Raw genomic sequence first — 14,459 nt, forward strand, 5'->3', positions numbered from 1 at the left:
ATGTTAGAAAGATTCAGGACTGCAAACATAAGGCTACCTAAAAAACTCAGTAGAAGTCTCTAGTGAAATACTTTGAATATATGCATTTGACTTTATGTAAAGGTAGATTAGAGATTTTAGTTTCAAGTGGCCCTGTTTTTTAAAAGCCCCTAATTTTTCTTAATCATTTGTATTTAGAAATTTTCTACACACTTTGACAGATTTAATTATAATGAATGACATTTCATGCAGGAAATGTGAACACTTGTTAATGTCACGAGTGCTTTAATTTTATGTAGTATTCTTGTGTAGATTTTAAACTTTAATCTCTACAGTTCTATCACATAGAGGATATTATTTCATTTTTGAAAATGAGAAATCTGAGGCAGTTTGAGTACTATCCAGAAAGCACATGGCCCAGTAAGCAGTAGAGTCAGGACTTAACTCTGGGTCTTCTGATTTTAAATATTGTATTCATTCCACTATATTATGCTGTTTGTAAGCACAATTCCTATATTTGTATAATTTCCATAAAGCTATAAAATTATAATTTTATAACTCTTATATGCATTATTTCATATGATTCTAAAACAATATGAGGTAAATGTTAACTTTAAAATAATTTTATGAGAAGTTCTTGTAAAATGTACTTTTGGCTGCTTGGCTTTAATGAAATGATTTTATTCATTTATTTATATTTTAAAAATTACTTTTTATCAAAGAGCCTTAATGAAATAATTTTAAAGACTACTTAAAATAGCAAACTGTATTGCGCTCTTACTGTGTGCTTAAGCCCTTTATATTCCGTGTGCCCGGGAAATCCTCACAGGAAATCCCACGCTAGTCTTGTTATGATTGCCATTTTTCACTGAGGCCCATCTAGCCAGTTTGTGCAGTCAGCGGCTCAAGCCCCGGTCTGCAGCCCCGGTCTGCAGGACTCCAGATCAGTGCTGTTGTTTAGGGAGATAACACACCTCTGCTGCCTTCCCCGGAACAGCTGAAGAGAGTTCTCAGAGGAGCGCTGTCACTCAGGGGTTCTTGTACTTGAGAGAAGTTAAATGGATTCATGCTTTAAAAAAGAAAAGCAAAAAGCCAGTTTTCTTATTGACAGGCATGAAACTGCATGCTTTCCAAATATGCTGAGCAGAGTGATAATAACGCTGGCTTTTTCCACAATAAAACATACGTGATTATATTTTACCCTGTAACATGCTCCGTCTCCAGTTGTCAGAGTGTTTTTTAATCCCCTTTAGATCAGTCCTCAGAGGCTAAGGCTACATAGTTGTTGTCTTTTTCTCCAGGCTGTGGGTACTTAGGGACACGCAGAGCTCAGCCAAATAGGAGTAATCTTGCTATGGAACATCTGAAAGAGGAAATCAAAGGATCTAGAAACTAGAGACTATTCTTTTTTCCCCTCAGTGCTTTATTTTGAAAACTCTCAGACTTCCAGAAAACTTGAAAGACGAGTACACTTACAGCCACCAATTATTAACATTTTGCAACACTTTCTATATCTCACTCTTTTTTTATGTACATGCCTATAGTATGTTTATAAAGTAAGTTGCAGACACATATGTGAGTATACAGTTGTTTTTCCTAATAAACTTTTTATTTTGAGGTAATTGTGATTGTTGTAAGAGAGATATATAACCTTTACCTGGGTTTCCCCCAGTAGTACTCTCTTGCACAACTATAATACATTATCTCAGCCAGGATATTGATGTCAATGGGGGCAAGATATAGAACATTCTTATTGCCACAAGCACCCCTTTGAAGTTGCCCTTTTAGAGCCACACGCACTTCCCTCCTGCCCCCTCATCTCTGGCAACCACTAATGTGTTCTCCATTTCTAAAGTTTCCTCATTTTAAGTAATGTTATATAAAGGGAACCATATAGTATGAACTTTCTGTGATTGGCACTATTTTGCTCAGTATAATTCTCTGGAGATTTATCCAGGTTGTTGCGTACATCAGTGGTTTGTTCCTTTTTGTTGCTGAATGGTATTCCAGGGTATGGATGTAGCACAGTTTGTTTAATCATTCACCCATTGAAGGGCATCTCGGTTGTTTCCAATTTGGGGCTATTATAAATAAAGCTGCTATAAACATTCATGTACAGGTTTCTGTGTGAACGTAAGTCTTCATTTCTCTGAGATAAATGCTCAGGAGTGCAATTGCTAGGTCTTGTAGTAGTTGCATGCTTAGTTTTATTGAAACAGAACCAGTTCTCCAGAGTGGCATTCCATTTTACATACACATTTTACATTTTACATCACGCACACCAGCATTGTGTGAGTGATCCAGTCTCTCCATATGCTCTCCAGCATTTGTTATCACTATTTTTTATTTTAGCCATTCTGATAGGTGTGTAGTGATCCCTCATATTGGTTTTAATTTGCATTTCCCTAATGGCTAATAATGTTGAACATTGTTTCGTGTACTTATTTGTTACCTATGTGTCCTCTTGGGTGAAATGTCTTGTCATGTCTTTTGCCTATTTTCTAATTGGATCATTTGGTTTTTACTGTCAGGTTTGAGAGTTCTAGCCATCTAGCCCATGTCAGAAATGTAATTTGCAAGTATCTTGTCCCAGTCGGTAGCTTGTCTTTTCATCCTCTGAACCAGGTCTTTTGCAGAGCAAAAGTTTTTAATTTTGATAAAGTTCATTTTATCACTTCTTTCTTTTATGGAATATGTTTGTGGTATCAAGTCTAAGAACTTTTTTTTTAATTGAAGTATAGTTGACACATAGTGTTAACTAGTTTCAGGTGTGAACATAGTGATTCCACAAGTTTACACCTTATGCTGTGCTCACCATAATGTAACTACCATCTGTCACCATTATAATTCCATTGATTCAAGTCTAAGAACTCTTTGCCTACTCCTGGACCCTGAAGATTCTCTCCTTTGTTTTCTTCTAAAAGTTTTAGTTTTATGTTTTACATTAAAGTTCATGATCCATTTTTATTTGTTTATTTATTTAGAATGTAAACCTATTTCTAGGATTTATTCTTTTTCTTTGTGCTTCCACAGTGACCACATAGGCCTTTATTTGTCTTTCACATTGGGATTGTTGTATTACTCAGTCTTGCCACCTCTGGTTTCTTCGAATACTCTGTTAGATTACTGGAAAACACTATCATTACTCAAGACTCCACAGTGTCTTTGTACTCTCTACCGTATGATGCTTACATTACTCAGGCTAGTACATCAGCCCTCCATAATTTGGCCCCACTCTACTTAAATCATCAAAGTGGATTTCCTGCTACTCTCCAGGGACATCCTGCACCCTAGAGTGGTCTCGTCACTGTGCCACCCCAGGCCTTTTCTGTGACTTTGCTCATTCTGTGCACTGTTCTCGTAACTGCCTTCCTCGTACTCCCTTTGTGCCCCTCTCTTACACATCTTTAGGAGGCTCCATCTCCTCCATGTCGACCTCCTGCCCCCCACCCCACCCCCGCCCTAGTGGAACTCTCAGAATCTGTCCTTTTAACCCTGGCTGCAGCCTAATGCCTCACGGTTCTGCCACTGTTTCTTATGTGCTAATATGGACTCCCCAGCTGTTTTGAGAGCTCTGTGAGGGCAGGCAATGCTAACCATAATCTTCTTTTCTCTTCCCACTTGGTTTCTGCCAAGTGCTGAGCAGAGGGAAAGCCCTGGCCAACTCCTGAGGAGGGTGCTATGAGGAGCAGGTTCCTGGGCAATGTCCTCTTCTTTCCCCTGTTCTTTCCGGAAGCCTCTCACGAGGAGGCCCAGTCCAGTGGCAGAAGCAAGTTAAAGGAAGCCCTGGAATGGTGGGGTTCTCAACCCTGGCTACCTATTATAAGCATTTGGGGAGCTTTAAAAAATATAACTGCTTGCTCTCTTCCTTCTCCCACCCTGCTCAGAGGTTTAGAATTTAATTGGTCTAAGGCAGGACAGCACTGATGTGTTCTCTAAAGCTCCCTAGCTGACTCTGGTGGTTTCACTAACTGAGCCCTACTGCTTTCAGGCCCCAGCCCTTTTGGCATGCACCCCTTCCAGCACTTCCCTGTCTTGTTTCCAGGCAGGAAGTCATCCTAGCACTGGCCAGAGACTCCAAAGAGACTGTCTTTAGATAAATGCTCTGGTATCAGCTATAGCCTGGCGGACATTAGGAGAAGGAAGGGGAAAATGAAGGGGGGAAATCACAGGGGGAGACGAACCATGAGAGACTATGGACTCCGGGAATCAAACTGAGGGTTTTAGAGGGGTAAAGGGGATGGGTGAGCCTGGTGATGGGTATTAAGGAGGGCATGTATTGCATGGAGCACTGGGTGTTATACGCAAACAATGAATCATGGAACACTACATCAAAAACTAATGATGTACTGTATGGTGACTAACATACTAAAAAATAATAAAAAAACACCTTTGAAAATCATGACCCATTTTTAATTAAATTTTGTATAAGGTTGTATGAAATGTGAGACTTAGATGATTAGATTGAGGGGTTTTTGTGTTTTTGGTTTTGAGTTTTGGTTTTTTTGGTTTTGTGTTGTTTTGTTTTGTTTGCTTGTGAATGAATGGCCAGTTGCTCCATTTTTTGAAAAGGCTTTTTTCCTCCCCTGAATTGCTTTTGCATCTTTGTCAAACATCAGTTGGACATATTTGTGTAAGTCTATCTCTGAGTTTGGTATTCTGTTTTATTGATCTATGTACCTAGTCTCTCTGCCAGTACCACATAGTATTGATTACTGTGACTATATAATCTGTGTTAAGTTCCATTTTCTTAATAGTTATTCAAATTATCTTTCTCATAATATGTGAATTATGATAGTTTGTATTTTATGAGGAAGTGGTCTATTTCATCTTACCAAGTTTGTGTAGAGTTGGTTGTAGTATCCCCTTACTATCTCTTTTTGGTGTCTGTATGATCTGTAGTGATATCCTCTACTTCATTCCTCATATTGGTAATTTGTATCTGCTCTTTTTCTTTGTCAGACTTCCTTGTTAATTTCATCGATCTTTTCAAAGAACCTGCTCTTTGTTTTGTTTTTTCATATATTTAATTTTTACCGATTTCTGCTCTTTATTATTTCCTTCTTCATGCTTGCTTTGGGTTTATTTGGCTCTTGTTCTAGGTTCTTGAGATGGGAGCTTTGATAATTGATTTGAATTTTTCTCTTGTAATATATACTTTTAGTGTTATACATTTCTCTCTTTGAGCACTTTATTATCTGTGTCCCATAAATTTTGATATGTTGCATTTTTTTTTCATTTTTTTTTTCTTTCCAAGTTATTATTAAATTCCAGTTAGTTAACATAGTGTAATATTAGTTTCAGGTGTAGAATTTAGTGATTCATCACTTAAATACAACACCCAGTGCTTATCACAGTAAGTTCCCTCCTTGATACCCATCACCTATTTCCCCCGTCCCTCTGCCCACTTCCCTTCCAGCAACCCTCAGTTTGTTCTCTGTGGTTAAGAGTCTGTTTCCCGGTTTGCCTCTCTTCACCCCCTCCATCTCTTCTGTTTTGTTTCTTAAATTCTACATATGAATGAGATCATACGGTATTTGCCTTTCTCTGACTGACTTTGCTTAGCATAATACTTTCTGGCTCCCTCCATGTCATTGCAAATGGTCAGATTTCGTTCTTTTTTTTTTTTTTTTTTTAAGATTTTATTTATTTATTTGACAGAGAGAGACACAGCGAGAGAGGGAACACAAGCAGGGGGAGGGGCAGAGGGAGAAGCAGGCCCCCTGCGGAGCAGGGAGCCCGATGCGGGGCTCCATCCCAGGACCCTGGGATCATGACCTGAGCCGAAGGCAGATGCTTAACGACTGAGCCACCCAGGTGCCCCTCGTTCTTTTTTTTAAGGCTGAGTAATATTCCATTATAAATATATATATACACACACATATATTTAAATTTATATATATATAAAAATGGAATATTATATACACATAATGGAATATATATAGGAATATAATAGAATATATATATAATGGAATATATATATTGGAATATAATGGAATATATATATATAATGGAATGAATATATATATATATAAAATGGGATACACACACACCCCATGTCATTTTTATCCATTCATCAGTCAATTGATATTTGGCTCTTTCCATTGGCTGATACGTTGCATTTTATTTTCATTTAATTCAGTGTATTTAAAAATTTTTTTCCTTGTGGCTTCCTCTTTGACCTATGGATTATGGATTATTTGGAATTGTGTTTTGCGTCCAAGAATTTGGAGATTTTCCAGTTTTCTTTCCATTATTGATACCTAGTTTGATTCCATTGTGGTTGGAAAACACTCTGTGTGATTTCAGTTCTTTTAAATTTGTTGTAATTTATTTTGTGGCTCAGAATATAGTCTGTCTTGGTATATGTTCCATGAGCACTTAAACAGAATGTGTATTCTACTGTAGCTGAGTAAGTGCTCTATAAATGTCAATTAGGTTGTGATGGTTGATGTTCAGTTTTTCTCTATACTTGTCTAGTTCTATCAGTTGAGAGAGGAGTATTGGAAGTTTTCAACTATGATTGTGGATTGGTATGTTTCTCATTTCAGTTCTATCAGTTTTTGTAGCTTTGTTGTTTGGCTCATATGCATTTAGGATATATTGCCTTCTTAGTGGACTGATCCATTTATCACTATATATCATTATATAATATCTTATATAATGATATCCCTCTCTAGCCCATTCTTTTTTAGAAATATATTTATCTGATATTAATATAGCCATTTCTGCTTTCTTCTGTTTAATGTTTGCATAATATATTCTCCATCTTTTTACTTTCACCTTGCCTATATCAGTTGATGTGAGTTTCTCGTAGACAGATTAAAAGCTATTTTTAATCCATTCTGCTGATCTCTGCTTTTTAATTGTTGTATTTAGGCCATTACATTTAATGTAACATTAATATATTAGGGTTTAAGTTTGCCATCTTATTTTTTGTTTTCTGGTTTTCATTTTTATGTTTTCTTTCTGTGGGTTACTTGAACATTTTGTAGAACTCCATTTTGATTTATCTGTAGTGTTTTTGAGTTTATTTCTTTGCATAGTTTTTTTTGGTTTTTTTGGTTTTTTTTTTTTTTTTTTTTTGAGAGAGTATACACGTGTGCGCAAGATTGGGAAGGAGGGGCAGAGGGAGAAGGAGAGAGAATCCCAAGCAGGCTTCACACCCAGCCTGGGTCCCGACGCGGGCTCAGTCTTACAACCCTGAGATCATGACCTGAGCCAAAATCAACAGTGGGACGCTTGACTGACTGACACCCATCTACCCCTCTTTGTATAGTTTTTAAGTGGTTGCTCTAGGTATTGCGTTAGGCATACTTATCAGTTTTTTGGTGTTGTCATTTTACTAGTTCAAGTGGAACATAGAAATTGTATCTCCTTTTATGTCCCTTTGCCCTCCTCTGTTTATAATTGTCTTAAATAGTTCCTCTACATATATTTAGAACCACATCAGACAGTGTTATGAATTTTTACTTCAGTCATCAATTTAGAAATCTGAAGAGGGGAAGGAGAACCTATTACATTATTTTGCTGACTGTTTTTTTTTTTTTTTTATTAAAGATTTTTATTCATTTGACAGAGAGAGACACAGCGAGAGAGGGAACACAAGCGGGGGAGGGGGAGAGGGAGAAGCAGGCCTCCCACAGAGCAGGGAGCCCGATGCGGGGCTCGATCCCAGGACTCTGGGATCATGACCCAAGCCAAAGGCAGACGCTTAACGACTGAGCCACCCAGGCGCCCCTTGCTGACTGTTCTTTTTGCTTTCTCAGTGTTCCAGGTTTCTTCTTTTATTGTTTCCTTTCTGCTTAGAGATCTTCCTTTAGCCATTCTTTTAAGGTGTATCTGTAGATGTCAAATTCTGTTAGTCTTTCACCTGAGAATGTCTTTATTTCTCCTCCCACAAGACAACTTACTAACTACAAAGGGAAAAATAGTTACTTCACAGTGGAGAAACCTGTCAGACACCACCTTACCAAGAGATCAAAGTTAACATCACCAATTGTAAGACACACTGCACATCACCTCTGTAGTATTCTTGCCCAAACTGCATGTCCTCACTTCAGTCTTGAGACAATATCAGACAAACCAAAATTAAGGGGCAGTCTACAAAATAACCGATTGATATTCTTTAGACTGTCAAGGTCATGAAAAACAGACTTGAGGAACTATGACAGATTTGAAGAGATATAACAGCTAAATGCAATAGGGAATCCTGGATTGGATTTTGGATCAGAAAAAGAGCCTTAGGACAACTGGCAAAATTCCAGTAAAGTCTGTAGATTAGTCTACAGTATTGTATCAATGTTAATTTTGTAGTTTGATGATTATACTGTGGTTATGCAAGAAGATAACATTAGGGGGAGCAGGGTGAAGGATGTATAAGAACTCTACCATTTGGGGCGCCTGGGTGGCTCAGTTGTTAAGCGTCTGCCTTCAGCTCAGGTCATGATCCCAGGCTCCTGGGATCGAACTCCGCATCGGGCTCCCTGCTCGACGGGAAGCCTGCTTCTCCCTCTCCCACTCCCCCTGCTTATGTTCCCTCTCTCGCTGTGTCTCTCTCTCTGTCCAATAAATCTTAAAAAAAAAAAAAAAAAAACTCTACAATTTTTACAACTCTTTTCTAGGTCTAAAATTATTTCAAAAGGAAAAATTATTTTTCCAACTTTTTTTACACAATGAAAATCAGTCAAAATAAGTCCTTACAGTTCATTTTGCTTGGATAGCAGTCTTCTTTTTAAGTAAGCAAAGTCCTAATTTGTATAAGAAATAAAAAGATTTAAGAGAACATTTCCACGTTCTTTCAGCATTGTTGCAAACACCTTAAAGTCCTTCCTGTACTGAAGCCTGGATAGAATTTCACACAAAGACTCTGCTTCTTTCTTAAGACTGTAATCACATATAATTCCTGTATTTAGCAGATTGTGAATTTTAGATACCTTCTGGAAAACAGTTCTTTCATTCAACAAATTTTTATTGAGCACTTACTGTGTGCCATGCACTGTTCCGGGCCCTGGATAAATGAGTGAACAAGACAGTAAAAAAATCTCTCCTTTCATGAAGCTTAGATCCTATTGGAAGAATATATATATATAACAAAACAAGCATATTTTTGAAGTGTGTTTATGGTTATATTGTGGAGAAAAATAAAGCAGGAAAAGGTGAATGCCAGGATTTGGGGCTTGTGGGGGGTAGTTTCTTTATTATATTTTCTAAAATAGCACTTACTACATTCTCTGTCCCCTTGTTCCATCTTTTATTTTAAGACATAACTATTTGGTATTTTATATACATATATATGATCTTTTATATATATAATCTTTCTCCCTCCATTAGAATTTAAGCTCCATGTGAGCAAGGGCTTTGTTTGTTTACTGGAAGCTAAAGAACAATGCCTAACTTGTAGCTGGCCCTCAATAAACATCTGTTGAATGAATTCTATCTACCTCAGATATTCACTCAGATACTCTACCTTGCTTATTAGTTCCTAGGCACTTAATGGGGGGTCAGTAAATATTTGTGGATTTCATTAATATGCAGACTCAGATTATATGAGACCATTTTGCTATGGTTTGTTTGAGGTTTTTTGTACTTTTCTGGGGAGAGAATGAGCAATGGAATCCCCTCAGACCCTGAGAATGCTTCATAGTTGCCTGTCACCTTGAGGAATGTGTTCAGCCTGTTTGCAAGGGAGTCATCCAGTTGTAACTCCCATTTTAAATATGATACAAACTGTTGTGTCTTTTGACAAATGACAAACATAAAAGGAAAAATCTGTTTTCCTTTCAAGCTGTAGAGCTTTCATAGCTGAATGTCTTAAAGAGGCTACAGTATCTTATCTGTAGATGAAAAATCCCTTTATTCCACTCTTAAATTTTACTCTGTGGCCTGTTAAAATTTGATAGTAGAAGCATCTATTTCTTTTCTTGTAACCCTAATCATCTTTCATTTTATATTTTGAACAGTGTTATTTACTTGTCTACTACACCAGCTGGCGGAATGTCAAATCTTTTTTGACTTTTGGTTTAATCTGTCTGTGCAACATGTATCTCTATGAACTGCGCAACCTGTGGCAGCTTTTCTTTCATGTGACTGTGGGGGCGTTTGTTACACTGCAGATCTGGCTCAGGCAAGCCCAGGGCAAGGCTCCTGATTATGATGTCTGACACCATCCTTCAGACATGTTGCCCTGGCTCCCGGGAAAAAAGGAAGAGGGAGCATATCTTAACTGCCACTGTGATGAAGAAACTGCTCCCCACATTCGAGAAGCTCTGCTTTCTTTCTGTCCAACTGTCCCGTTTGTTTTAAGTCAGCATGGCGTGCCTGGGAGCGTGCAGTACCTGCTAGGCAGACTCCTCATGTTAGCCGTGAGATGATGATTCAGAGGAGGAGGAGACTTCCCTCTACAGGGCCACAACAGTAGAAGAACGGTCAGAAGCCATCGGAAGAATTGGCCAGCGGTCCGGAATCCTTCTGAAGAGTTCGATCAAAACGTGTGTGGTACATGCTCTGAGGACCAAGCGGGAACTCTGCAGCCTGGGTTCGCCTTTGTGAGGCATAAGTAGAGCCTAAATAAAAAGATGCCGTGGAGTTTATGTTTCAGACAACTTGCTAAATATCCGATTATTTGCACATTTCTGGTACTAGGAGTTTATGAAGTCCAGGATGGTGTGGAATTGGTTCTTTTTCCTTTTATATTTTCGCTTGAATCTAATCTGGAAACCACTTGATACAGGAGAAGGCTTTTTTGAGCTTATCTCTAGAACATCACAAGTATTGAAAACACAGTAACATATGTTTCCTTTCTAGACCATGTTTGTAGTTCCTTTTGAAATTACTTTTTAAACATGTGATTTGTTAGATTCTATAGCCATTGTGCCCCATACTTCAACCACTTGAGTATTACCTATACTGTTATTTCTTAGTATTTATCTTTTAAATCTTCAAATAGTTTAAAAAACAAACTAATCTCTACTCTGAGAGGAAAACGAGCATCAATTTAGCAGGAATAACTACAAAATAAAACAAAAGATGTTATTAAATTCTAACTAGATCCCAATGCCTCCTGAGGCTCTGAATCCAAGAAGCCTGCTTGGTGCAGTGAGATAGAGGTTACCCAGCACCAAAATGGGGCGCTTTCTGTGGCATTATCAGAAGGATAAAATTGTAAAGGGAATGACATTTTCACTGTGATTCTGTATTACTTACTTCTGTGTTGTGTACCACCTTAAATACTCTTGCGTGCTACCAGTGGTGTGGGTCCTGCTCTGTGGAAACACTGAACTATGCTGAGAGAATCAGAAGGTAACTTATTCCAGCAGCTCTTACTATTTTGTGGCTTTGAGGAGTTCAGCTCCTAGTAGTATCTTTTAGAGAATTTGTTTGCTTTTTGATAACATTATAAAGGTTGTTCAAGCAGTTATGAATTGATAATATAGGAAGCACAGTTTGATTCCATTAGCAAAATCTGCAACTCTCCTGGTTTTGGAAGGTACCTTCATTAATGATTTTCTTTTGTTTTGAAAGAAAAGATTCCAAGCAAAGTATATATAAGGTACTAAAATTTGATATCCAGAAGACAGTGAACCCATTATGTATAATTCATGTTACTAAGTGTATTTATTAAGCAGAGGAATCCAGAGTGGTAAAGTCATGGAACCACCACGTTTGCCTGAACCTGTATATGCAGATACGTCTGCAACTGTAAAATCTTGCTTAACTAGAACCTTTTAGGAGAATGAGGCAAAAGGAAGACAATAAGCTTGTAATATCAGTGATTTAATTAAAACGGGAAATTCCATTTCAGTTTTCTGACTCTAACAAAACCGCACAGAAATTATGTATTTTCTGAGAACTGCCCCAAGAGATATACTACATGATCCTAAATCAGCAAAATAAAGTTGATTTATGTTTGACATTTTGTACTTACTGAGCCAGGAGAGTGAAGTGGTTCAGTTTAGAAAAATTTTTCTGAACTAATGGTTAAAACAGGAAGAGTTTTCTTGTAAATATCCAGTTAACCAAGAAGTTGGAGCATTCTGCGATTTTGCTATATACTGATACTTTATAGCTCTCTTACCAGTTGGTTCAGTTTGGTTCTCCATATTCCTGAATTATTGAATTATAGTGTTTGGTGTTTGGATCATTCAGCAAGGACACTTTAAAACTCACCAGCTGTCTTTAAAGGCTTAATTTGTTTTTTGTTTTTGTTGTTTTTTCACCGCTATTTTGGATAATGGGATGTTTACATCTTAGTGTAAAAAATGAAAATAGGCATAAATAATGTTTATGTATAGAAATGCTTTCTTTCATTATTTGGTGTCTGCATCGCTGAGTGTTTATATGACTTCTCTGCCTCTATCATGTTGTTGCCAAAGAAACTATTATGAATTTGGAATGAAAAATTTTTGCCATGAGTGTAAAGTTCTTAAGCTCATTAGGCTTCTAATATGTATGTATGATAGTAATATCTTCCATTTATACTATACTTTTAAGAACAAGTCTGCATTTACCTAATTATAATGAGTTTTGTAGTGTAGGAGAATTAGTTGCCTTTTTTTTTTTTTTAAGATTTTATTTATTTATTTGACAGAGACAGACACAGCGAGAGAGGGAACCCAAGCAGGGGGAGTGGGAGAGGGAGAAGCAGGCTCTCCACCGAGCAGGGAGCCCGATGCGGGGCTCGATCCCAGGACCCTGGGATCATGACCCAAGCCGAAGGCAGACCCTTAACAACTGAGCCACCCAAGCCCCAGTTGCTTTCTTGTCACATGTTAATGACTTATCTAGGGCCACAGAGCTAAGCACATGCAACTTCTTATCCCTTAGCTTTGGGGCTCTTCCCCACCAGAGTGGGAACTGATGAAGATAACTAAGGTTGTACTCAGGGAATAGGTCTGTTCTTGGTAAAATCAGGGAACTGGGGACTTAATGAGCTCAGGCCTGGTAGTGTCAAACCTCGGGGTCTATTAAGGTAATTCAGAAATACTGCTTTTTTATTAAGGTGTGCTGTGAAGGCATAGATGCTGTCTTTTATATCCTAAAAATAATTACAATATTTGCTTGCTTTTTTGGTCTGTATTTGAAATGTATTTATACCTGGCCTCTTTCCCCAAAGAACTTGAAGCACTATACCAAAATAAGACCTGTACAGCAATGGTGGTAATATGAACAGAAAGGGAGAAAAACAAGATCAGTGAAAATGAAAGGAAAAGGGAACATGTTGCTGTTATCAAGTGTAAAATTTGACTCTTGAACTTCCTGCAAGTCACGGCTTAGAAGAAGGGGAACAAGTTTTGCATCGCACTAGCTTGCTCTGTAAGTGAGAGTATACCACTTCCTCAGGGGGGACTTCTTCCTGAGGGATTCTCGTAAAAATGTTGGCACTTGGGGCTCCTGTGAAATGTTAAAATGAACAGAAGCCTCAGCTGTTTTAGACATTTGCGTATTGTGATTGTGCCTTGAATCCTCAACTTGTACCAGCTTTCAGAGGTACATTTAAGAATTTTTGGTGTGGTTAATAGAGGATTTTGTTTCCATTAGGAAAAATTCTTATCCTAAGCTAAAATTAGGTATGTGTCAAAGCTTGAAAATCCATTTGAGACAAATGTCTGGAGACATGGAGAACCTTTACCTAATTTTGTAATTTTATAATTTATATAAAGTGAATGTGCTGTCCCTGGATTAGCACATTTATTTTGTATTAATTGTGGTCTTTTTCATAGTAGAATCTAATCTGGACAAATGTCTGGCTCCATTTCTGTTAGGCCATGTCTGGAATCTCATTAGATTTGATTTGTCAAGGCTCCACGGAGCACATTTGTTGTATGAGCCTCACCTCCGTGTCACGGAAGTGCTTCCTGCTCAGATTAGCGGCCCACCAAAAAGGGAGTTGCTTGGCCTTTATTCCAAAAGTTTTACTAAGGAAACTGGGGACCCCACTCTGAGCTATTGGATTTCCAAGAGATACAACAGAACGCACGTGCGTGCGTGTGTATGTGAGTGATTTTTATTTTAAGAAGCTTTTCATTTTAAAAGTTAGAGCTATCATGGAGTATGTAGTAAAAGAACAAATAAATTCAGTTGACCTCGAACATCAAGTGCAGGGGTTAGGGGCACCCACCCCTCCTCGTGCAGTCAAAAATCTATGTATAACTACTTAACTAGTAATAGCCTGCAGCTTACTGGAAGCCTTACTGATAAGCAATTAGCACATATTTTATATGTTATATGTATAATATGCTGTATTCTTACAATAAAGTAAGAAAATTTTTTTTAAATCTTAAGAAAAATGCATTTGTAATACTGTAATTATAAAAAAAGTCCACATGTAAGTGGCTCTGCACAGCTCAAACCTGTGTTGTTCAAGGATCAACTGTACTTCCAAAGAAGCCAGCACGCGGATCGAATTGAACACTTGGCCTTACCACCAGTTATAGGTGACTCCTCAGGGCTGCCATCTTTGTCTGTGGGCAAGCCTTCTT

At 37.8% G+C, this 14,459-nt stretch overlaps 1 protein-coding gene across 4 annotated transcripts in view; it reads left to right on the top strand.

Moving 5' to 3' along the window:
• The window catches only part of SEC22A (SEC22 homolog A, vesicle trafficking protein), a 77,387-nt gene extending 64,331 nt beyond the window's left edge, over nucleotides 1-13,056 (top strand). For all 4 annotated transcript variants that reach the window (XM_064570698.1, XM_064570738.1, XM_064570839.1 and 1 more), the window contains one exon: nucleotides 9,942-13,056. In XM_064570698.1, coding sequence (XP_064426768.1) covers nucleotides 9,942-10,142 — 201 coding nt within the window. In that variant the 3' untranslated portion in view covers nucleotides 10,143-13,056. The remainder of the gene's footprint in view (nucleotides 1-9,941) is intronic.
• The last annotated feature ends 1,403 nt before the right edge of the window (nucleotides 13,057-14,459 follow it).

This window comes from Mirounga angustirostris, unplaced genomic scaffold (assembly GCF_029215605.1).
Source record: "Mirounga angustirostris isolate CCGP_5_RB_7025 unplaced genomic scaffold, mMirAng1.0.hap1 SCAF_1, whole genome shotgun sequence".
Classification (NCBI taxonomy): domain Eukaryota; kingdom Metazoa; phylum Chordata; class Mammalia; order Carnivora; family Phocidae; genus Mirounga; species Mirounga angustirostris.